This window comes from Lissotriton vulgaris, chromosome 5, assembly GCF_964263255.1.
Source record: "Lissotriton vulgaris chromosome 5, aLisVul1.2, whole genome shotgun sequence".
Lineage (NCBI taxonomy): Eukaryota > Metazoa > Chordata > Amphibia > Caudata > Salamandridae > Lissotriton > Lissotriton vulgaris.
In genome coordinates, this window is record NC_141693.1 from 212,954,850 (window position 1) to 212,978,526 (window position 23,677).

The window sequence follows — 23,677 nt, forward strand, 5'->3', positions numbered from 1 at the left end:
CGCAAATTTTACAAGGTATGGGCTGGATGGTTGAAATACTACGATATTCCTCCTTTGCAAGAGGCAGGGACCTCCTTCAATTGACTTTGACATTATGAAGGATTTGAGAGCGTCATTGTAACCATAATTGTGTTTTTTGTTGTTTTATGCAGATGTTATGCAATTGCCCTACTGTGACTACTTGGGGTGCGTGTGGATGAGGGCCTCCTTATTGTTTCTTTGTTAATGTTCAGTGGCTGTTTGGAAACAGAATTAATCTTTACTGCACTGCCTCTCAGACGCTGTAAACCTTAAAATCAATAAGGATATTTTGAAATAAAAGACTCCGGGCCTTATTTATGAAAAGTGGCCCATCGCTGCGTGAAAACAGCGATGCGTCAATTTTCACTGCGCACTCCTTGCGACACCAATGATGCGTCATATTTAATGTATGATGCATCATGTTGCAAGGACTTACAGATATGTCAGTATTTCTGATGCATCTGTAAGCGCAAAAGTGACGCATTGCTGGAGTGTGTCACAAAAGTGACGCAACTCCAGCAATGCGTCCTTTCACATGGGGAAAGCCCCATGTGAAAGGGCTTGCGTCAGTCTTATGCCTGCTGTGAGGCAGGCGCAAGATTTTGACGCAACAGTATCCTAAAAGTGACGCAGTGAAATCTCATAGATTTCACTGCGCCACTATTACGAGGCTTTTTGCGGGGGAACGCCCCCTCTGCATACATTATACCTGACGCAGGTATGATGTGGCGCAGGTGTTTAAAAAGTGACGCATCTACCTAGATGCGTCACTTTTTAAACATGGCGCAACAAGGAGCATTTTGTAGGCTGCTGGTGCGTCACAAAAAGTGACGCACCGGCGGCGCAAAACTGACGCAAGGCCTCATAAATAAGGGCCTCCATCTCCAAGAAGCGCCACAGGTTTGACTGATGTTTTGAATGTCGCTCAGGTGGGGTTTACATTTCTGGAACTATTTCTTGTTCTGTTACTTTTGTTTTCATTCCAATGTTAAGGAGTGATGTGCTCGATAGGGATGCACACAGAGAGTGAGTATTTGTGTGCTCACGGAGAGTGAGAGTGAGCATTTGTGTAGAGGTATGGCTAGGCCAAAACCCCATTGTTTGTATGTACTTATCAACCCCCTCCCAACCCACGGAATGGTTTGGTCGTGCGCAGTCACGTAGAACCGTGAATAAAAGGGCAAACCCCGGATGGCACGAGGTTAGCAAGTAAATGCTAGCAAAGCATCAGGGCCGTTCTTAATAGAAGCGTTACGTGGCCTATCGGCGTCACCACACAGCAACCCCATGGTAAGTGATGTGCTCTCTGGGCCGTCTTTTGAGATGAGTATTGCACAACTACAGCTTACACACGCATTCTGCCACTACTGCCCGGGCAGCACCGCGAGAGAACAGGGCGTCTATAAATGAGGCGAAAAGAGGTCGGACTGAGTCGGCCTTGGGGTTAAGAAGTACCTGTCGGTAACTCACGCAGACAGGGGAGATGTCTGGAATGAGCGCGCAAGCCCTATCTCTCCAGACAGTCAGGAGTTCAGGAGGCTCCCAGGGCTGTGGTGATGCAGCCCACAGTCATTCCCAGCGGCTGAGATTAATTCAAGCATTCCACCCATAACTTGTTTGTATACTTCAGGGCTTGGTGTGCAGTCACAATCCCTCACCCTGGTGCCACTGCACCTGCTTCACTAATTATAGCCAGCTGCCAGTCACTGAAATCGTCCCTCGAGTCACACAAGGGACGATTTCAGTGTCTGAAAGAATACGAGTCGTGTGACCTTCAACACACCTGTGAGTCGAGCCGCCAAGATGCGAGTGAGTGCGCAGAGGCTTTCATTCACTCACCCAGCGGACGTTTTTGAGCTGAACCCTGAACCGATTCATACTTTTATGTGATTCACCCATCCCTCCCCGGGTCCCTGTGCGGTTGCAGATAAGGGAAGAGAGAGCCGAGATGGGAGCTCGGAGGAGTGCAGTGCTTCGGGTCAGCTGATGAGGTCGTGGAGATGCGCTCACAGCTCCTCAAGGGAGTGCCGCACAGCTCTCGGCTCCGGCTGCTGCTCGCCTACACCATCGGAGGCATCAGTCCCGGCTGCAGGGACGTCCCCGCGCCCGCAGTCTGAGCAGTGAGAAGTCATATAGTCAGGGTGTCCGGGCGCTTCTCGGTTCATGTGTGGGGGTCTGGGAGAGACAAACACACCCTCCGAGGTAAGAAACTTTCTAGAAAATGAACTTTCGCACACAGCGCCATGAGTCATCAAGCCATATAGGGCTAGATGTAGGTAATTGTAAATTATCTATTCAAAAATACCGAATTTTACCGATTCAGTATTTTCGAATCGGTAATTGCAATGTAGATAATAATTCGGTAAAAAATACCGAATCTGTAAGATTCTGTATTTACCGAATCAGTATTTACCGATTCGGTATTTGCCATTGATTCCTATGGGCCTGGAGGTAAAATTGGAAAAAAGTCAAGGGTGGCAGGGTGTCACTTTGACACCCTGTTGCACCCCTGATTAGTGCTGGTGTGCACATGTGGCATACATACATGCCTAAGGGCATGTATGTCTGTCACATGGCACAGGTGTAAATGCACATTTATGCATTTACATAGGTATTCCTTATTTACCACCAACTAATAGTTGGTGGTAAATAACAAATTCTTAAAGCCCAGAAGCACTGTTTACAGTGCTTCCTCCATCTCATTTACCGATTCGGTAAATACCGAATCGGTAAATGATGATTCGGTAAATACCGAATCGGTAAATACCGATTCGTTATTTACCGAATCGGTAAAATAGCCTCCTACATAGGAAGAGACTTTTACCGGTCGGTAACGGCCGATTTCGCCCGTTACCGACCGGTAAAAGCCTACCTACAGCTGGCCCATAGTGCCTAAACTCCCAGGTAACCAGGTGTTGTGCAGTAAATTCAGTGAGATCAGGGAGAGTGCGATCTATCATCCGTCCTCGTCTTGGTGCGGCGCTGTAGAGGTTGCGTAAGCGAGCTTAGCAGTGAGTTGAGTCATATAGCACCTAGATGCTCATATACATAACAGTTAGGGGAATCCGTGAGATCTGAGGTGATCTAGAGGGGAGGGACAAGAAGATGCAAGGTTATGAGTGGTTCCAGTGTAACTGTGCGGGCTGCGAGACCAACGGAACATCTGTCACAATTTGTGGATGTATTCTTGCAACCTATAATGACTATATTGCCTTCATATATTAAGGATACTCTGCATGTTCTGAACATATTAGGTGACATCAGATGGGACCCAGCGATGATACTAGTGACTCTTGATGTACTGTCCCTTTACACCAGTATTAGGAATGAACTAGGCTTGAAGGCACTGAATTTCTTTCTATCTAAAAGACCAGCAAGCCACTGGGAACACACACAAATATTACTAGCCATGACTGAGCTGATATTGTCAAATAATTTATTTTTATTCAAAGATGATTGGTTTAAACAAACCCAAGGTGTAGCCTTCGGCTCCAGGTTTTCACCAGCCTACTCCAATATATTCATGGGATGGCTGGGGGAGGTGATAATCTGGGGCTCAAGGGCAGTTGTTGGAATGAACATATCCTGTATTGGGGAAGTTCATCGACGACTGCCTCATGATCTGGACGGGAACAGAACCATTATTGCAAGATCTCTTTGATGATCTAAATGATAATGATATGAATATTAGGTTCAACACGCACTACAGCACCACAAAAGTGATTTTTCTGGATGTGGAATTGTATGTAAAAAATAATTGTATTCAAAGTGACATGTATCGTAAACCTTCCTCCTGTAATGCCATTCTGCATGCAAAGAGTGCCCATCCTCGGCATCAGGTTAAAGCAATTCCATTTGGGGAAATGATTAGGGCCAGGCGTAGTTGTAATCAGGATTTGCAGTTTGAGAAATGCATCAATGATATGGAGCGAAGGTTTATTCAAAGAGGTTATTGTAAACAGGATAGTCCCTTCGCCAAGGATAGAGCATTAAAAACTAAGCGCATATCCACCTTGAAACCAGTGAAAGGCAACGCACAGACTACATCACCCATTAGGATAATTACTAACTATACACCAATTGGTAGTACTTTGATGAAAAGTATATGCAAGCATTGGCACATCTTGAAAATGGACAGAACCTTAGATGACTATCTAACAGAGCGCCCTCAAATTACATTCCAAAGAGGTAGGACCCTCAGAACCTTTTTAAGTCCTAGTTAGCCACTGAATAAACAACTAGAAACTTGGTTAAGTGAACACTCAAAGTGTTTTTTCAAATGTGGGCATTGTGGGATGTGCAGATGTGCTAAGCATAAGACCAAACAATTTCAGATCAATAATGGTCAAATATACACAATACTTACTAACATAAGCTGCAGTACCAAATGTGTTATTTACATTATTGAATGCAAATGTGCTCAAATATATGTGGGAAGTACAATGAGAGCGCTAAAAGATAATGTGAGTGAGCACTTACGAGCGATAAAGCAGAATGACATAAGATACCCCATTGCAGAACACGTACACAACTGCACAGCCCAAGGTCAAAACTAAAGTTTACATTTTTTGGCATTGAGCATATTAAATTAGACCCCGGAGGTGGTAATAGAGAACTTAAACTGCAGAGGCATGAGGCAAGGTGGATCATGCGTTTGAGGGCCGTAGAAGACGGCCTGAACTTTGATCAGGAACTGCAATATTTCTTAGGTGACTAAACAGACGTTTGATTATATGATACTGTGAGAACTATACTGCATAATCAGTATGGTAAGTTTGGATTTACGGGACCTAAGTTGAGTGAAGCTGTGTTCACCCTCTAGATGAGAGTGATATGTAGAGCGTATAAATAATACATGAAGGGGAGGAAAGTTTTTCAAATAGCGTGCAGAAGGATGATACGCTCAACTTGATATATGAGATTATTCGGTTATAATATTTTATAAATAAAACAGAATACTGTTTAGTATTAATCTGCAAGAAACGGTCTGATAGGAATTAATATTTAGTAATTGAACTACAATATAGTTGTGACCTAATAGAGCACTTTTCATGTAGAGTATTGGATAATTTGAACTAACTCTGACAAGACTGACACTTGGGTTATATATTTTACCACTCTAAGAAGGCGCCGACCACAACTGCTTCATGGATGAGTTCTTTTGTTCTAATTTGTCTACAATTAAATCACAGAGTAAACCATTGGTTCGATGTGATAATTTACAGTATATCATATATTCTGTGAAGAATATATTTGTAAGACGGTAAGAATAACGGCAGATGCACATCACGTAGAGATGGCACTGATACAAACAGGATACGGATTAGTCCTTTGTTAGTTTAAGACATGCACCACTTCTGCCGGGAACCCGGAGGTCTAGCTGTCCTCGCCTGTACTCGGTGTTGCTTGGTAGCGTAATCAGGTATTTACCGATCACTTGTTACGCCCACGTTTTTTCTTTCTAGGCCGCAGGGTACAAGTAACTTGTAACCGGCCCTCTTTTGCACTTTGCCTGTTTCAGGATATTGAGGGACCTAAGGTCCAGTTTTGACTGATGGCGATAATTACCTTTGGGAAAGCGAGCGAAAAGAGAAGAAACAAGCATTTGCAATGCAATAGGTCTCGCATTAATTAAGTTGAAGCTATTGGCATTGCTAAATATTGCAACACCCATTGCAACAAAAGTCTATAATTTGTAGGCCAAAAAAATATGTATTTATTTTGTCGCAATGGTGGCATGCTGCGCTTTAGATGAATATGTTTAAAAGTAAAGTGCGCTACACTGTGATTGCTACAATAGTTAATTGTGGATGCGTTTACAATTGATGTGTGCACTGATGGCTGGTGGTGTGTGTGACTGTAGAAATTGTGCACTGAAGGCTGGTGGGTGGTGTGTGTGCCTGGTGGAAGTGTGCACTGCTGGCTGGTGGTGTGTGTGCCTGGTGGAAGTGTGCACTGACTGCTGGTGGTGTGTGTGCCTGGTGAAAGTGTGCACTGACGTGCGGTGGTGTGTGCCTGGTGAAAGCGTGTCATGATGGCTGGTGGTGTGTGTGTGCCTGGTGAAAGCGTGCACTGACGGCTGGTGGTGTGTGTGTGCCTGGTGAAAGCATGCACTGATGGCTGGTGGTGTGTGTTTGCCAGGTGAAAGCGTGCACTGACGTCTGGTGGTGTGTGCCTGGTGGAGGCGTGCACTAACGGCTAGTGGTGTTTTTGCCCGGTAAAAGCGTGCACTGACGGCTGGTGTTGTTTGTGCCCAGTGAAAGCATGCACTGCCGACTGATGGTGTCTGTGTCTAGTGAAAGTGTCCACTCACGGTGCGGTTGTGTGTGTGGTTGTGTGTGGTTGTGTGTGTGGTTGTGAGTGTGATTGTGTGTGTGGTTGCGTGTGTGTGTGTGGCTGTGTGGCTGTGCATATGGCTGTATGTGTGGTTGTATGTGTGGTTGTGTGTGTGGTTGTGTGTGTGGTTGTGTGTGTGATTGCGTGTGGTTGTGTGTGGTTATGTGTGTGTGGTTGTGTGTGTGTGGTTGTGTGTGTGGTTGTGTGTGTGGTTGTGTAGGTGGTTGTGTGGGTGGATGTGTGTCTTGTGTTTGTGGTTGTGTGTGTGGTTGTGTGTGTGTGGTTGTGTGTGTGTGTGGTTGTGTGTGTGTGTGGCTGCGTGTGTGCTTGTGGCTGTGTGTGTGTGGTTGGGTGTGGTTGTGTGTGTGGTTGTGTGTGTGGTTGTGGTTGTGTCTGTAATAGTGTGGTTGTGTGTGTGCAATTAAGTAAACAATCTAGGTGAAAGTTTAAAGACAACCTTTCTAGTAAATTATCCTATTGACAGCTATGGAGAGGATCCTTCTGAGTTCTTTTGAGTGAATCTAAAGTAACTTGTTTTAGCAATATATAACTTTGTTAATAACCAATGGTTGTGTGTGTGATTGTGGTTTTGTGTAATTAAGTTTGAGCTATTGGCATTGCTAAATATTGCAACACCAATTACAAAAAAGTCCGCCATACTGCGATTGCTACAATTGTTAATTGTGGATGCGTTAACAATTGATGTGTGCACTGATGACTGTTGGTGTGTGTGTCTGTAGAAATTGTGCACTGATGGCTGGTGGTGTGTGTGCCTGGTGGAAGTGTGCACTGCAGGCTGGTGGTGTGTGTGCCTGGTGGAAGTGTGCACTGACCGCCGGTGGTGTGTGTGCCTGGTGAAAGCATTCCCTGACGGCTGGTGGTGTGTGTGTGCCTGGTGAAAGCGTGCACTGACGGCTGGTGGTGTGTGTGTGCCTGGTGAAAGCATGTACTGATGGCTGGTGGTGTGTGTGTATGCCAGGTGAAAGCGTGTACTGACATCTGGTGGTGTGTGTCTGGTGGAAGCGCGCACTAACCGCTGGTGGTGTTTGTGCCCGGTGAAAGCGTGCACTGACGGCTGGTGTTGTTTGCGCCCGGTGAAAGCGTGCACTGACAACTGATGGTGTCTGTGTCTAATGAAAGTGTCCACTGACGGTGTGGTTGTGTGTGCGTGTGGTTGTGTGTGTGGTTAGTTGTGTGTGTGGTTGTGTGTGATTGTGTGTGTGGTTGTGTGTGGTTGTGTTGTGTGTGTGTATGTGTGTGGGTGTGTGTGTGTGGTTATGTGGTTGTGCGTATGGCTGTATGTGTGGTTGTATGTGTGGTTGTGTGTGGGGTTGTATGTGTGGTTGTGTGTGTGGTTATGTATGTGTGGTTGTGTGTGTGGTTGTGTGTGTGGTTGTGTAGGTGGTTGTGTGGGTGGTTGTGTGTGTTGTGTTTGTGGTTGTGTGTGTGGTTGTGTGTGTGTGGCTGTGTGTGTGCTTGTGGTTGTGTGTGTGGTTGTGTGTGTGCGGTTGTGTGTGGTTGTGTGTGTGGTTGTGTGTGTGCAATTAAGTATACAATCTAGGTGATAGTTTAAAGACAACCTTTCTAGTAAATTATCCTATTGATAGCTATGGAGAGGATCCTTCTGAATTCTTTTGAGTGAATCTAAAGTAACTTGTTTTACCAGTATATAACTTTGTTAATAACCAATAGTTGTGTTTGTGGTTGTGGTTGTGTGTGTGTGTGGGTATGTGTGGTTGTGTGTGTGGTTAGTTGTGTGTGTGGTTGTGTGTGATTGTGTGTGTGGTTGTGTGTGGTTGTGTTGTGTGTGTGTATGTGTGTGGGTGTGTGTGTGTGGTTATGTGGTTGTGCGTATGGCTGTATGTGTGGTTGTATGTGTGGTTGTGTGTGTGGTTGTATGTGTGGTTGTGTGTGTGGTTATGTCTGTGTGGTTGTGTGTGGTTGTGTGTGTGTGTGTGGTTGTGTGTGTGGTTGTGTAGGTGGTTGTGTGGGTGGTTGTGTGTGTTGTGTTTGTGGTTGTGTGTGTGGTTGTGTGTGCGTGTGTGTGTGTGGCTGTGTGTGTGCTTGTGGTTGTGTGTGTGGTTGTGTGTGTGCGGTGGTGTGTGGTTGTGTGTGTGCAATTAAGTAAACAATCTAGGTGATAGTTTAAAGACAACCTTTCTAGTAAATTATCCTATTGATAGCTATGGAGAGGATCCTTCAGAATTCTTTTGTGTGAATCTAAAGTAACTTGTTTTACCAGTATATAACTTTGTTAATAACCAATAGTTGTGTGTGTGGTTGTGGTTGTGTGTGTGTGTCGGTATGTGTTGTTGTGTGTGTGTGGTTGTGTGTATGGTTGTATGTGTGGTTGTGTGTGTGGTTGTGTATGGGGCTGTGTGTGTGGTTGTGTGTGTGCTTGTGTGTGTGTGGTTGTGTGTATGTGGTTGGGTGTGTGTGTGGTTGTGATTGTGTGTGTGGTTGTGTGTGTGGATGTGGTTGTGTGTGTTGTGTTTGTAGTTGTGTGTGTGCTTGTGTTTGCGCTTGTGTGTGTGCTTGTGTTGTGTGTGTGTGGTTGTGTGTGGTTGTGTGACAACCTTTCTTGTAAATTATCCTATTGATAGCTATGGAGAGGATCCTTCTGAATTATTTTGAGTGAATCTAAAGTAACTTGTTTTACCAGTATATAACTTTGTTAATAACCAAATTAAAGGAGTACCACACCATGTATGCATTAAAAACATTTATTTTTATAAAACATATCCTACTGGTCTCTTAATGAGGTTGTAGGTTAAATAACAAAAGTTTCAGTTATTAGCACACTGCAAAATCGTATAATATACATGAACCTTTAGAGGTGTATTGAAGTTATTTTTTAAAAGTGGTATAAGACCTATAACATAACTAAATTTAAGGCATAGAGCCTGTGTAATAGATAAAGCCATAAATATATTTGTAAATACTTTGTATTTTGATTTATAGTTGTAAAGATTTTATATTGTGAGAGTTACAAAAACTAAAGTGCACCATGGTAACAAATGTCCAGATAAGATCGAGGCAGATGTGGTGTGACTGGGGAAGTAGCGGAAACATTAACAGTTAGGTGTCACTCGTACTGTTTTTTGTAAACATGGCAGATGGTTGATCCTGCGAATTGTTGCATCCTTTCATCAAGTATAATATGTAAATGTAGGTGGTGCCAGTAACCTACAGACGGCTAGGGGGATGTAAGTGAAATGTAGATGTTTAGAGTGAGAATGTGTCTATAGGCAGTTTTTTATAGATGGAATCGCTCTGCAGGATATCGGGATCTGTGTTTAAAATAATGTATGCTGCTTGAGTGTGTTGGTATTGGGTGGTGTTAGCCATAAAAGTAATATAAATCCAAAGGTTTTCTTTTTTTTTTCAGAGGTGCAAATGCTATGTGAAAAATATCCCTGTAATAATTATAGATAATGTAATTTCAGTGCAACGCATAAAGCGTATGTAATCGCAAATAATGTTATATGTACAAATAGTTCCACTAATCTTTACCAACTTTGCTGCAGTAAGTCCAAATAATTTTTTTTTGTTCCTGCGCTTAGCGCACACTTTTCTTTGAAATACATGTTTGAAATTACTGCAAAAACCTACGTGTAAGTGGGTCTGTGTGCACTTATATTTTCTTTGTCTGCAAGACACAAAGAAATTGTGCTGCAGCAGCATTAACAATGTTTTACAACAATGAGCACGTTCCGTTAGGCACCGGTGAAAAGTCTGCACCAGAGTGCACGTGATGCCCTAACCAACTCTTTTAAACACATCCGCTAATGTCGAGTTTGCACTATATAAAATTAGTAAGAGGGTGTGGCATATCCATGAAGAATGTGTAACAGATATTCTCGTGCCAATACATAGGTAATACCACATATCTGAACGCATCAGGCATAAGCATCATCAGCTGCATAAACTATGGTGGGGTTCCTGCACTACTTTTACCTAGAACGTGGTGCTCCTTACACAGACTGGGCACAGCAGCATCTGCGCTTCCACAACTGGGATGACCCTACTTCCACTGACGTTTTCTTGAAGGCAGCACATTCCAAAGCAGAGGCCCCGTCCTGGGCTCGCACCGTAATGCCACCTTACAACTGTGCGCAAAGAACTGTAAAACCTGAAGAGATTTTGTGTTTCTTCAAACGCTATTACTAAAAAAAAACAGTCTTCGCAGCTCTTGCTGTTTTGGAGGTGGTAGGGGAAGTATGAGAGGGGGGAGTGATAGGGATGAAAGCGATAGCAGCCGCATGCTGGCAAATGGTGACCTGCAGAGCGCGTGAATGGGAAGAGTGGCCGTAGGAGGTGGGAGGGAAGTAGGAGAGTAGTGGGGGGCGGGGAGCGGCAAACTTTGAAGTGTGATGTGAGGCACACACACAAATGGTGGTTTGTTACGTGGCTGGTTTGTGCAAGCGCATAGATCACATGAACTGTGGCTAATCCGCCGATGGTAGACTGTTCTTTTGCCCTTACTATAATCTTCGCCAGCAATGCGAGGGGCATTGGCAGGCCAAGACCTAAAAAACGGTAGGGGAAATGGTGTTTTGAATTTTGTATTGGATGTACATATAGTCAACATAAGACCTTGTGTTTGGTATAACTTTACAATAGAAGTATAGTTATTTTGGCTTTGTCCGGGCTCTTATTTGACGAGCCTGGTGTAATACCATGTCCTATGATTCTTGTAGGAGATACATACTGCACTTCATTTGGTATTGGAATCACAAAAGATATTGGATTTATCATATTATTGGCAGTATTATTTGGGATCTTTGAACTTGGAGGACCTCACTTATTGAGGTAAGGGACAGGCGGTTTATAAATGTATAATTGCTCAAGATTGGAATAGAAAAGTAGGATTTATGATATGTTTCAATTAAAATGCAATATCATATAGTTATTTAGGATTTTGGATACTTTAGCAACGATGTATGCACTAGGATTTGACGAAGGAACACAGAATTTAGTTTGGAAGATTACCTTTATTGAGGTAAGAGTTACTGACCTGAAATATGGCATTTGAGGATCATAACTAAAGCATTGAAAGACCGTTGCCTCGCAGCATGAAACAATAATAAGAATTGTACTTTGGCTTCACAGAAACGAATTGAAAGAAGCCCTAAGGTACCTGTGTTATAAGACACTACTGTTTCAAATCACATGGGTTACGTACATATAAAAGAGAACTATGCTTGTAGCTAGAATGTCAACACATTTGGTCACAACCTCACGGCAACGTAGTAAATATTTAAAAAAAAGGGAAATGGATGTTAATATGCACGCAATGGAATGTAAAAATCATGTGAAGAATAAGGATAATGTTTTATGAATTTTTTATAATCTAATGGTGGAGAATATGAGATATTTTGTGTAGGTAATTTGTATATTATTTAATGAAAACTTGGTTACATCTGAGTATGAAGGTGTTAAACATTTGTTCTGTTCACGTGGCATATTGCTCAACACTTATGGAATTGATTAGCCCTTTGCACTGGGTTGTAAAATGTTTGTGCTTTATGGGATAACTGTAATGCATATAGTATTGACATTACAACTTCGTATTTTGTATCCCTTCCAGCCCTGAGGAAGCCGTAGGATTGCCCCCTATCACGGTGAAACGTGTTGGCATAAGGGATTTGAGGATCAGTTGATATTAAAAGAAGAAAAACAAGAGCCCAACTGATTATTGTTTGCTTTGTTGTATGATAACTGTAATTTCTGGTATATCAGACGTGTGTGCTCCAAAAATTTTTTAATAGTTGTTCAATCCTTTGATTGAGTTTTAGGGAGGTAGGGTGTTCTCTTCCCCTTTTTGGATGCACCACACTCTATTGGATTTCACTAGATTGAAATGTGATTACTATATGAGCGCCTTTATATCCTCTACACACCCAACCAAGTGACTCCCTGAGAGTAAGCAATGTACTGCAATGCCTCGATAGTTATCAGAGATACATACATTGCTATCAGGGAATATACATTGTACTGATTGCTTTCAGGGATTATGGCTTGCATGGACTTTGAATGGTTGCGAATGGAACATTGTTCTTTTATCTATTTGTAATTACCCGAGTTTCTAGGAATATTGGGTTTGCCCCTTGGTTGTTTTCTTGTAAATAGTAGAGCCTTGCTACAGTAACATGCAATGTGTGGACATACACATACGTTTTCCCAGTAGAGACAGCAGCAGGGGTTGATTTGCTTGCCTTGCGGGTCATATTTCAGTACCCACAATCATTCACCCGGTGTCATCAAGTATTACCTGAGAAGCATCATGCCATCAGTAGCTCCAAAAGAGGCCGAAGTTTCCTGTTGGTTTTCTGAAGGGATGATAGTCATAGCCTCATCAAGGCATTTCGTTAGGCACTCGCCTGCTTTTCGGGGTTCATTGGCATAGCTAGAAATTCCAGGCCCTGAGAAAAAAGCACAGTTAACCGATTGATTAGATTTGGAAGAAACTTAGGGGCATATTACCAAGCAATAGCGATAATTATCGCTATTGCTTGGTTAGAGACAAAAATTTACTGCAGCGCTGCGGCGATGTTTACCGCAAATAAACCTTGGTATTACCAAGGTTTAACGCAAATGCGGTAAAAATCGCCGCAAAGCATGAATATCGCTGAAAAGTCAGCGATATTCATGCATTAGCGAGCTAATGCTCTTAGCCATGTTATCCACCTCCCATTGGATAACATGGCTAAGAACTGCTCAGGGCAGGTGTTAGCTTTTGGAGATATTCCCGCTTAGCGCGAATATCTCCAAAAGTTGGTAATAGAAGATAGCGATGTTAGCGACTGTTTTCAGTCGCTAACATCTTGGCACGCCCACTTTGCATCTTATTAGTGATAAATATCACTGACATGCAAAGTGGGGCCCAAGATGGTCGCTATCTCCTACTAGCTGTCGCTAACTGGTGTTAGCGGCAGCTAGGTAATAGGGAGATAATTTTATCTCCGCTTTCTTGGCTTTTAAAGCCAAAAAAGCGGAGATAAACCCCCTTGATAAAATGCCCCTTAGACTTTAGTTTATCTTCATGAAGTTCTACAAATGATCTGGGGAAATCAGAGAGGGGCCAGAAGGTGTGCAGCAGAGCTTTGCAAGAGGCAGTTACACTCCAGATTCTCAGAGTGGCAGCAGGCAGGCAGACACGCACACGTGCCTGCACCTGTACACACATACACCCTTCAGCAGGGCTGCAAAGAAATAACCTGAATGGTTGGTACTGGTAATTTTAAAGAATATGGAATTATGAAACACCAATTGTGCTCGGCTGAAGAATGGAAAGATAGCGCCACCTAGTGGTGGACTGTCATATAAGCCAGTGTAGGGTGTCAACGCTCAGCAACAGCAAACAACGGCTCAAATCAGTTGCGTACAGACACTGGTTCAGGAAAGGACTGAACAGACAGCAGAGACAGGTAAGAGTCTCACATGCTTACAGGACAAGGCTTATGGAAGTAAGTGCGTGTTTACATCTGTGCGCATGAATGTGTGTATGTGAGAGAGCTCACAGAGAGAAAGAGGCAGGGAGAGATCTTGCTGTTGTGGCCCTCCCTGGTTTTGAGAGTCCCTCTCTGGCAGCAGGAATACTTCCTGATATCTGGTATCAGGAGTGGCATCACCATGGCCACCACTGAACTCATTTTGGCCCTGCTATAATTGGTATTTGTCTTAAGATATTTTAGGGATATTTAACTTATCTGTAGCTACCCTTGGCATCACGGTGGACATGCTTGACCTATTGAGAGCATTCTTGGCCTACTTATGATCATTACTAACATACTGCATCATGTAGGCCATGCTTCTAGATTGTGGGTATCCTTGGCATAACACTGTCCAGCCTGGCATATGCTGGTTCTGGCATATTAGTAGTCATTATTTGCATATTGTGGGCATCCTTGCTTTTATCATGGCCACTCCTGCCCTAGTGGGGAGCATCCCAATGTAATAAAGGTCTATTTTACATATTTTAAGAAGCCCAGGCATTTTATTTGTGTTGCCATGGAACTATGGCAGCCAGCCTTGATGATATTTTAGTCAACTTTGGCCATCATTGTGGCCAACCCTGGCATTACGGTGGGCATATTTGGCATACCGTTGTCTGCATTGACATTATGGTTTCCATTTTTTGAATATGATACTATTACATTGGCATGCGCAGCAAACACTATCCAGGTCATGCAGGAATTGTACATGCTGGTACTTGATGGTTTGTGGCACAAAACTCTTTGTGGTAGTTAATCTCCTACATGAAAACCGTTTGAGGGCAGAACTATCCTAAAAGGGTATACATCTACACAATTCTAATCAAGTAAGGGTGAGGTGGAACATTGCTGGTTTGCTAATAGATCCTCCCAATGTATATACCCCTCACAGCAAGTAGAGTGAATCTAAAAGAAAACAGCACCTGTACAAGATAATCCTTGATCCAGACACACAAACCTCACTGACATTACGCTGGTCGTCAAGGGTAACAACGCTTACCCTTGATGAATGTTTGCCTACAGAGAGGTGTTTACACACTCAACTATATGGGATTAGATCTACCTCTATTTAGGAGAACACCTATGGCTGAACTTCTTTAGCTTTAGGGGGCTGTTCTTCATCTGAGTGGATGAAGAACAGCTGCCTGAAGCTAAACTTTGACAAGACAGAAGTCCTCATCCTCGGCTCCACCCCCTCAGCCTGGGACAACTCCTGGTGGCCGACTTCACTGGGAACAGCGCCAACACCCACCGACCACGCAGGCAACCTGGGGTTCATCCTCGACTCCACTCTCTCCATGACTAAGCAAGTCAACGCCGTCTCGTCCTCCTGCTTCAACACCATCTGCATGCCCCCGAAGATCTACAGGTGGATCCCCATCGAAACAAGAAGAACGGTCACACAGGCACTCGTCAGAAGCAGGTTGGACTACGGAAACGCCCTCTACGCAGGCGCCTCGGCCAAACTCCTAAAAGGACTACAACGCATTCAGAACGACTCTGCACGCCTGGTCCTCGACATCCCCCACCGCAGCCACCTCACACCCCACCTGAAAGACCTGCACTGGCTTGCTGTCAACAAGGTGATCACCTTCAAGCTCCTCACCCAAGCACACAAGGCACTCCACGACACCGGACCAGCATACCTCAACAGACGTCTCACCTTCTACATCCCCAACCGCCGGCTCCGCTCCGCCGACCTCTCCCTTGCCACCTTCTCCCGCATCCGAAGAGCGACATCCGGCGGCAGATCGTTCTCCCACCTCACCGCCAAGACCTGGAACACCCTCCCCCTCCGCCTATGGCAGACCCAGGACCTGCTAACCTTCAGAGGACTTCTCAAGACCTGGCTATTCGAGCAGTAGCAGCACCCCCCGCCCCTCCCCTCCTCCCCCCCAGCACCTTGAGACCCCCACGGGTGAGTAGTGTGCTTTACAAATGTTCTGATTGATTGATTGATTGATTAATTGATTGATTTGTGTGGTGAAGTAACACTATCCCCAACACTATCTACTTTTAGGGTAGGGTGAATTCAAGTTGGGAATACTCTAGTCACGAGGAAAGTCACTGACCCATATTGGCTTCAATTTCAGCTGAAACATAATTGAGATTCCAACATCTCACTCTTTCGAGATTTTAAACCTATGAAGGGCACCCTAATTTAAATTACTGTTGAGTGATCCACTAGATAATTGCTCTCTTTTGTGTCCAGAGCCCATCTATCATTTATATAAAAGAGGTGGTGCTCCCTGGGGCAATATGTGGCCCGGGAATGGGGTTGCCTGCCCCCCCCTCTCAATATTGACATTGGCCCCGGGTAAGTGGAGGTCCCCGGGCCCTATTGAGCACAAGAGGGGGGTCCACATGGCCCCTTCTTCCATATTGGCCAATCCCCAGGGAGGTAGAGATCCCCGTTGCCATAAACGGTGTTAGGAGGGGGAGGAGGGAGGCAGCGAGGCCCCCCTCCAGCCCAATTAAAATTGGCCAGGTCTTCGGGACTGTGACTGGCCAATGAGAGGGGGGTTGTGTGTACCCCCCCTCCCAACATAAATAGTAGTTTTTGCCCCCAGGAGCCGGCTTATCGGGGGCCTGATGCATGGGAGACCGCACATGTTTTTTTCCTTTCATTTTGCAGTGATTTTGTCGATCCGCCGTGATTTTGAACAAAATAGAAAAAATTATGTTTTTGGCCCGGCTGGGTCTCTGTGAGATACCACCACCAGGTGTAGGAGTCAGGATATTCCTACCTTGCCATCTTTTCTATTCTTAAACTTTTTTTGGGGGGCTCGGCTGAGTCCGAGTCCCAAAATGGATGCCAACATTACCTGGTTGAAGTGTTGGCTGCCAATCAGATCTTAGCATGAGATCTGTTGGATCCGTGTCCCTAGACATACACATTTCTTTTTTCTTTGATATTTTGAAACCTACTGAATGGATTACACCAAATCACTAAAAGGGCTCTTTCTGGACCAAGAGCCAGCTTTCTGTTGAATTGGTGTAATTCTGTTCAGCGACTTGATATTAGGTCTGTGTTCAAAATCCCTATGGGAAATTGCATGGGGAAAATGTGCTTTGGACACCCTTTTTTCTCAGCATCGCTTGATAAACCATCCCGAAACTTTCAACACATCATCTGAACTCAGATGTTTACTAGTTTTGAAAATTTCGGGAAGATTTGTCAAACTGCGCCAAAGTTATTAGCAAACAAAGAAACGCTTTTCCTAAGGAAACTCGGTCCTAACTATAACTACCTACTGGCGACTGTATACATGCACACACACACACACATATTTTATATATAAAAGGAATATTTTATATACACATATTTTATATATAAAAGGAATGTTTGGTACTATGGAACCTTGATAATGCAATATATATATATATATATATATATATATATATATATATATATATATATATATATATATACACACACACACACACACACATACATACATACATATATATATATTTATTGCATTATCAAGGTTCCATAGTTTGACTCGCTGCAATTGTCCCTTTTTTTCTTTTTGTATTCTCGGTCAAGTAGTCCTTGTTTTATAATGAGATACAGAAGACTATATGTCCAATATTGCAAAGAAAAAAACCTAAACTGAAGCAGCTAGTCACTCCTCAAATCGGAAGATTAGGATTGCTAAACTGGTTCTGACTAAACAGCAACATCTTTCCAACAAAAGTTGATCAGCATGAACTGCTGTGGTGATATTGTGCAAAGTGCCACACAGGATGCAACGCAGAATCTTGCCTTGCCGTAAACACTTGTGTTACCACTTCTGTGATACGGTTGATACCGATCACACCAGTGCACATACAGCTAGCTCTAGAGCAATTAAAATGTGGCCATTTCCTCATTGACATGAGGTGTGGCCCCATGCTAAATAGATAAACAACTTTGTCTCTCCACCCGTGCCGGATCATTAAAGTGGGCGCAGAGGAGCAGAGACCGTCAGGAGGCTCACAAAGAAGTGGTGAAAAATCAATGCGCCCCACAGGGTGACCCCTGCCATGTGGGAAATGGATTCCCATGTGCACCCAGTTGTGCCTCAGCAGGAGGAGGCAGTGAGTGATCTCTGTGCTCCTTTGATAACCAGGTCGGTTACAGCCTGCACTGTGAGAGCCAGATTGCTGTTTCTAACAGCTGGGCCGCCTTTCACTAGTGTACTGCCCCGAGGTCAGACATGAGTTTGCCCCTGCCCTGGGGGCAGCTCATTATTTTTAGTAGGGCACACTGACAAGTTCTGCGCCCAGCACACCCATTTGAGTGTGCACCGTAGCCCCGAGCAGGGCTCCTCTGCTGCCCTCCTTCGCGTTGTGCTCACCTAAGTGTTCCCCCATATTACATTCTAGCTCATGTGCTTCTTCTGCCCAACTCCACATTGACACTGCTCTCTCACACTTGCGTGCATCCCCTTAGCCCATGTTCTGCATTGCTCCCTCTCTCTCATGCCGCTCCCCCATCTCTAGCCATCTTGTTGTTTCTGCCCCAAAATCTCCATGTTGCTTGTGCCCACCCACCGGCCTCCATATTGCTTCGGCAATTTATATTGCTTCAAACAACTCCCACCCAGTTTAAAACAAGCATTTACAATGCAATGGTCTCGGCAATATTATAGGTAGAGCTATTGGTATTGCTAATTATTTTTTTATCTTTTTTGTATCCCTAAATAATGGCATTAGCTTTTTTTTTGCATATGTGATACCTTTTTGCATTAGCATAGAGCAAGTGAGGTAGTGCGATAGAGACAGAGAGAGAGGTATAGAAATAGAGAGAGAGTGAGGTAGTGAGAGAGTGAGGTAGTGAGGGAGAGGGATGTTGTGAGGTAGTGAGAGAGAGGTAGTGAAAGAGAGTCAAAGTGAGATAGAAAGAGTGAGGTAGTGAGATAGAGAGAGAGTGAAGTTGTGAGCTAGAGAGTGAGGTAGTGAGAGAGTGAGGTAGTGGTGTTTTAAGAGAGAAGTTGTGAGATAGTGAGAGAGATAGAGTGGAGTAGTGAGGTAGAGAGAGTTATGTAGTGAGAGAGAGTGAGTTGGAAGGTTTCTGGTTTGTGTCTACAACACACCTTCTCAGCCAACAACTGCCGCCCCTCCCCCATTCTTTCCCTGCCACTTCCCGTTCAACATGAATACTAGAGACGGATGGCAGACACCTGATGGACAGAAACACAGACACAAAGTACAATCGGACGATAAGTTCCTGTACGAGTTCCTCTAAAAATAACACGCATCGTAGGTATACGTTCGCCTTCTACTACTCACTTATCTACCTTCATCTGTACCAAACACGTCTCTGGGCTTTAAGTGTCCATTTTATAAAAAGGAAAGCACTAACCAGAAACATTGCTGTGAGTTACACTGTTCACAATAAGAAATAAACACGGAAAGATAAAACAGGCGAAATTTAACCTTCTGTGGCTCATGGTTACATTGTAAACATTATCATGAACTGCGACCCGAACTTCAGTCCTAACCACAATACTAATCCAAACACCATCCATTACTCAGTCCCTAAAACCGTACTAATTCTACCCCGAAATAATTATTTTTTTTGGTCATGTCCAATATTCAATAACATGTAAAAACAAACATATAAAATGTTATTTTTAGAAACCCTTCTGAAAAAATAAATTAGCAGAATACCCTGAGTGTGACTCAATCAACAATTCTATCACCACTTGTTTTAACGTAACATTTGTACTTCGAACGTTATGCCTGTGTGGACCTAAACACATGCAGTAGATATTAACCGCAGCGATTCAACCCAACCTTCATATCACAGAAGACATTTTTGAGAATAAAGACATTATTCTGACTAACTGAAAACTTCTCTGAATGTTCGAGTGCAATGCATTTATATTTTGCTCTACCTGAAAAATGGATGCACATACGAACGCACTACCTGCAGAGATGCTACAAGCAACATGTTTTTATTAGGGGGAGCAGGGGTAAGTACATCTCATACAAAACGGAGTTTTTCCGATCCATATACACTTCTCAGACCCCCAAGAATGTACACAAAAGACGGAAGTTTCTCCTACTATGCCACACATTTGGGTGGTGCCGGTCGCCACATATCACAGCACGCACTGAGTATTTAGTTTACAGGGGGGGGCGGCACTACATGTAAGGATACCTCCACAACATCTCATATCGCCAGCATTTTTCTATGCTAGAGGACTTAGCTCACATTTTACCAAGATATAAATACCACTCCACTCCCATAGCATTCTTTGGATGTGCGGACTACGATCCATCAATGCTAAAGCGCATCAGCCTCTTCTCTTTCTGACAGTGCAGAAGGATCCCTGGTAACGACAACAACTATAGTTAATGACGTTGATGGATATGTCTGCTGCTGTGCAAACCCTACACAAGCAGTGACAGTGGATGGAGTCGGTGCTGTCAACCCCGTTTCACCATGAGGGGGTGGGTTGAAGGGGGGGGCACAACTTCTATTTGGATAGATGAAATCCTATTCCCTCTCTTCCATACCTTAAGGTGTTAATGCAAGGACTCTATAAAGCAAGCCCCAAGGGCCTCCGAATCTCCATGCCAACTTGCTTAAGTACCACATTGGCTGCATATAACTCTGGGAGGTGCCAGCTGCTCTGCGGTCGGCCAAGGTCCGCCAACGCATACCCCGAATGGGGAAACGGCGACTCTGCTCCCAGCCCATCGCACCCATGATTGTAGTTTGCGGGGGAGCTTTTGGGTCTACCACCCCTCCCCCCAGGCTATACCTGCCCTACTCTTACCTGCAACTTTGCCCGTTCCGTCTCCCAACGACATTTCTTAGCCTCAAAGCGCGCCCACTCGTGCTGGATGTAGTGCAGGATGCCAGGCATGCTAAATTCCTGCCGTCCTCCAGGCTCTGGAGCTGCTGTCCCCCGGTTAGGCACGGCCCGGAAAGCCGCCCTCTCCTCCATCATGGAAGCCGTGGCCTTCTGCCTGTGTATGCTACAAAGGGATCCATCCAGGGAGGCACTGACATTATCTGTCTAAGTGCTATGTAGAGTGGCTGCGGTCGAAACTCAAAATGTGTATTTTATTTTTTTCTATTAACAACCTTTTGGGGGGAATTGAGATGGGAGCGCAAGAAGCATTGATGTGGTGAAATTGGGGCTTACTGTGAGTTAATTGTGTGTCCTCTCCCCCACCCCCTTTTTTTGCCAAGTGCAAGCATGGAATGATTACATTCCACCTCGTGCTCACGACATCACCTCTCGGGCACTTGGATTTAATTGTCGCCAGTCACTGACGCTGATCACATCAGAGCCTTAAGGGTCTGGCCTCTTTCTTCGTGTGCACCAATTTTTTGTTTTTCTTCCCCACACTCCCCCTGAAGTGTGAATAATGCATGATTGTAAAGAGAGTGGGGAAAACTGTTTTTCCTCCTCACCCTTGTAGCACAGAATTTTTTTTAAAAAACCTCTCTGTAAATTGCATGATTGGGGAGATAGCCTGCTTTCAAATAACTTAATTCATGACAAAACCTAATTACTGTCAGGTAATACCCCGTCAGCTTTAATGCATTTCATCAGTCATAATGAAAAGAAGAGCATTTTATGACCCATCTAATTATCATTGCATTTTAAAAGGAAATGAATGGCGTGGCGCTGAATGTTAACTATTGACTTCATTATATCCTCTTACGCACGACGTTTGGTTGATTTTCGAAGTTTTCTCCCTGTGCCCCCCTTCTTCTGTTAGATAAAGCAACTGAGATCGCAGGGGTCGATTTGAGGGGGCTAAGTACTGAACTGGGAGATTTGAGCCTGTTTAATGTGTGGTGCCAGTTGGCTGTTAATACCAGAAATCTTATTGTTGCCACACTCCAAGTGGGGGCTTATTGCTGCGAATGATGTCACCTTAGGCGAGGAACAATCCCGTCATGTAATTAGTTAAATGATTGAAACAAAGATTTGCATAGAGGCAGCAATCAGTTGCCACGAATTAGCGAGCAGCAGTTGCCAACGAGTAGTAGCGGATCGGGGAGGGGGTTGCAATCTCATCTCCTTGAACATAACTAATTTAATTGTCCTCATTAGCTGTACCATTTGTTTTGCTGTTATTTCTCGCTTTCCTCGCGCGCCCGCAAACAGCGGTTTCATCCTCTGCCTTTTAAGAGCTTTGGTAAGGGGTTGTGCAGTTCGGTGTGTTTTCCTGTGCAGACAGCGGTGGGCAAACACTCTTCTACCGGGTGTGTGAGTGAACTAGTCCAGTTGGTGTCTTCTGAGGAGAGAGAGGGGGGCAAGCTGATGGACAGACACTTCCTCCCAGGGGCCTCTCGGTAGTCTGCTTTCTCGGCCATACCCTGCCGGCTCTCGATCAGGTCGGTGCCCGCGGATGCTGCCGTTTGGGGGTGGGGTGGGGGGGGGATGCTTTACGCAATGATCGTGAGTTCCCTTAGTCCATGGAGTGAGGTGTGTAGTGCCTCTTCTGGGCTGAAACGAGGAGCTACGTGTTCTGAGTGGTCAGGCACGGGTGGTTGCTATGGAATGCTGGGAGAGAAAGGGGTTGTTAGGGGTAAGGGCTACCAGGGGTGAAAGGAATGGGTGTGTCGCTGAAGGCCTGCGAGCACTTATATGTTGACACTTGAACTCTTGTTACCACAAGTCGCGACTTGGGGTGTATCTTTCCCACGGCGACTGAGCTAGGGTTTTGCTGGGGCTTACACGTCACAAGAAGGAGCGAGGTACGAAGATCATTGGAGTTACTGAGAACCTGGGGGGCCTGCGTCATAGATAGCTTAACTCCAAGATGAGACTGTTATTAGTGGAAAGTCTAGACTGCAACAACTGTTGGTCAAAGCAGTGTGACCTCTGGATTGGAGTGCGCTTCCGTTCCGGGCATAGAATCATCCACAAACATTACAGAAAGACGGCTGCCTTTTTCGACGCGCTTCCTCCAAATAGGGCCCTTTAGAAAGACTTCCAGCCTGGTGTTCGTGAAGGAGCTCTGATAGGACAGCAGCTGACTCTAAAGTGTCATCGTCGGTGACGAGGGGACAGAAGCAGTTGCCCGCCTGCCGTATTTGTAGGTGCAAAGGCCTTCCCCTCCCCGAAGGATTGAAAAGGACATATGTCTCTGGAACCTTGTCTGTGTCTAGTGCGCGCGCTTTCACTGACTTCACAGCTAACTTAGTACAGTTGCATTATGCAAGCCATCCTGCTCTTGATTGGGGGGGGGTGATTTGCTTGCATAAGGATGTGCCAGCGTTTTGATAAGGAGCACCTTAAAGGGGGTATTAATGCTCCTGGGAAGAGGCAGGTGGATGGTTACCGTTTAATGTGTGGGGTGGTTATAACAGCATTAGGGGAAGATCTCTTTTAGGCAGTAACAAAGGTCAGAAGGCATAGAATACTGCGGGAGGGGGGTCTCGACGATCGTGGTGGGGAGAGTTAACCGGGATAGATAACAAGGCCGCTATGAAAAGGGAGGGTAGCGGATGCGCTGAGAAGAGAGGTGTGTATAAGGGAGGGGCGTACTGGGGCCACTAGGAAGAGTGAGGTAAACACAACTCTAGAGGAGGGGGCAGCTGCAGGAGCAGGGGGGGGGGGCGGGCGGGGGTGCGCATAAAGAAAGGGGCTGCCGACTACGATGGTGTAGTTTGACCCGCCGCGTGCCTGCCTGTGTGCTGCCCGAGCTCGGCCGACTCTGCTCCGCTGGTGACCTGTCCTCCGCACCACCATGCCTGGCTGGTGAGGGACCGAAGGCACAGATGATGAAGCCCGGGTCCTCGCAAGCTGCCCCTGCTGCCGCTACACTGGGTGAGTTGTCTGGAGCCAGGCTGCTCGGTGGGGGCC

General features: G+C 45.0%; 2 protein-coding genes across 2 annotated transcripts in view; one reads left to right on the forward strand and one right to left on the reverse strand.

The window, feature by feature from the left end:
• LOC147710516 (ectonucleoside triphosphate diphosphohydrolase 8-like) overlaps window positions 1-23,677 on the forward strand; it is a 615,095-nt gene that overhangs the window by 492,462 nt on the left and 98,956 nt on the right. The gene's annotated exons all lie outside the window — the stretch shown is intronic.
• LOC147710518 (ectonucleoside triphosphate diphosphohydrolase 8-like) overlaps window positions 1-23,677 on the reverse strand; it is a 409,769-nt gene that overhangs the window by 126,442 nt on the left and 259,650 nt on the right. The window contains exon 4 of the mRNA XM_086921188.1: window positions 12,632-12,782. Coding sequence (XP_086777314.1) covers window positions 12,632-12,782 — 151 coding nt within the window. The remainder of the gene's footprint in view (window positions 1-12,631; window positions 12,783-23,677) is intronic.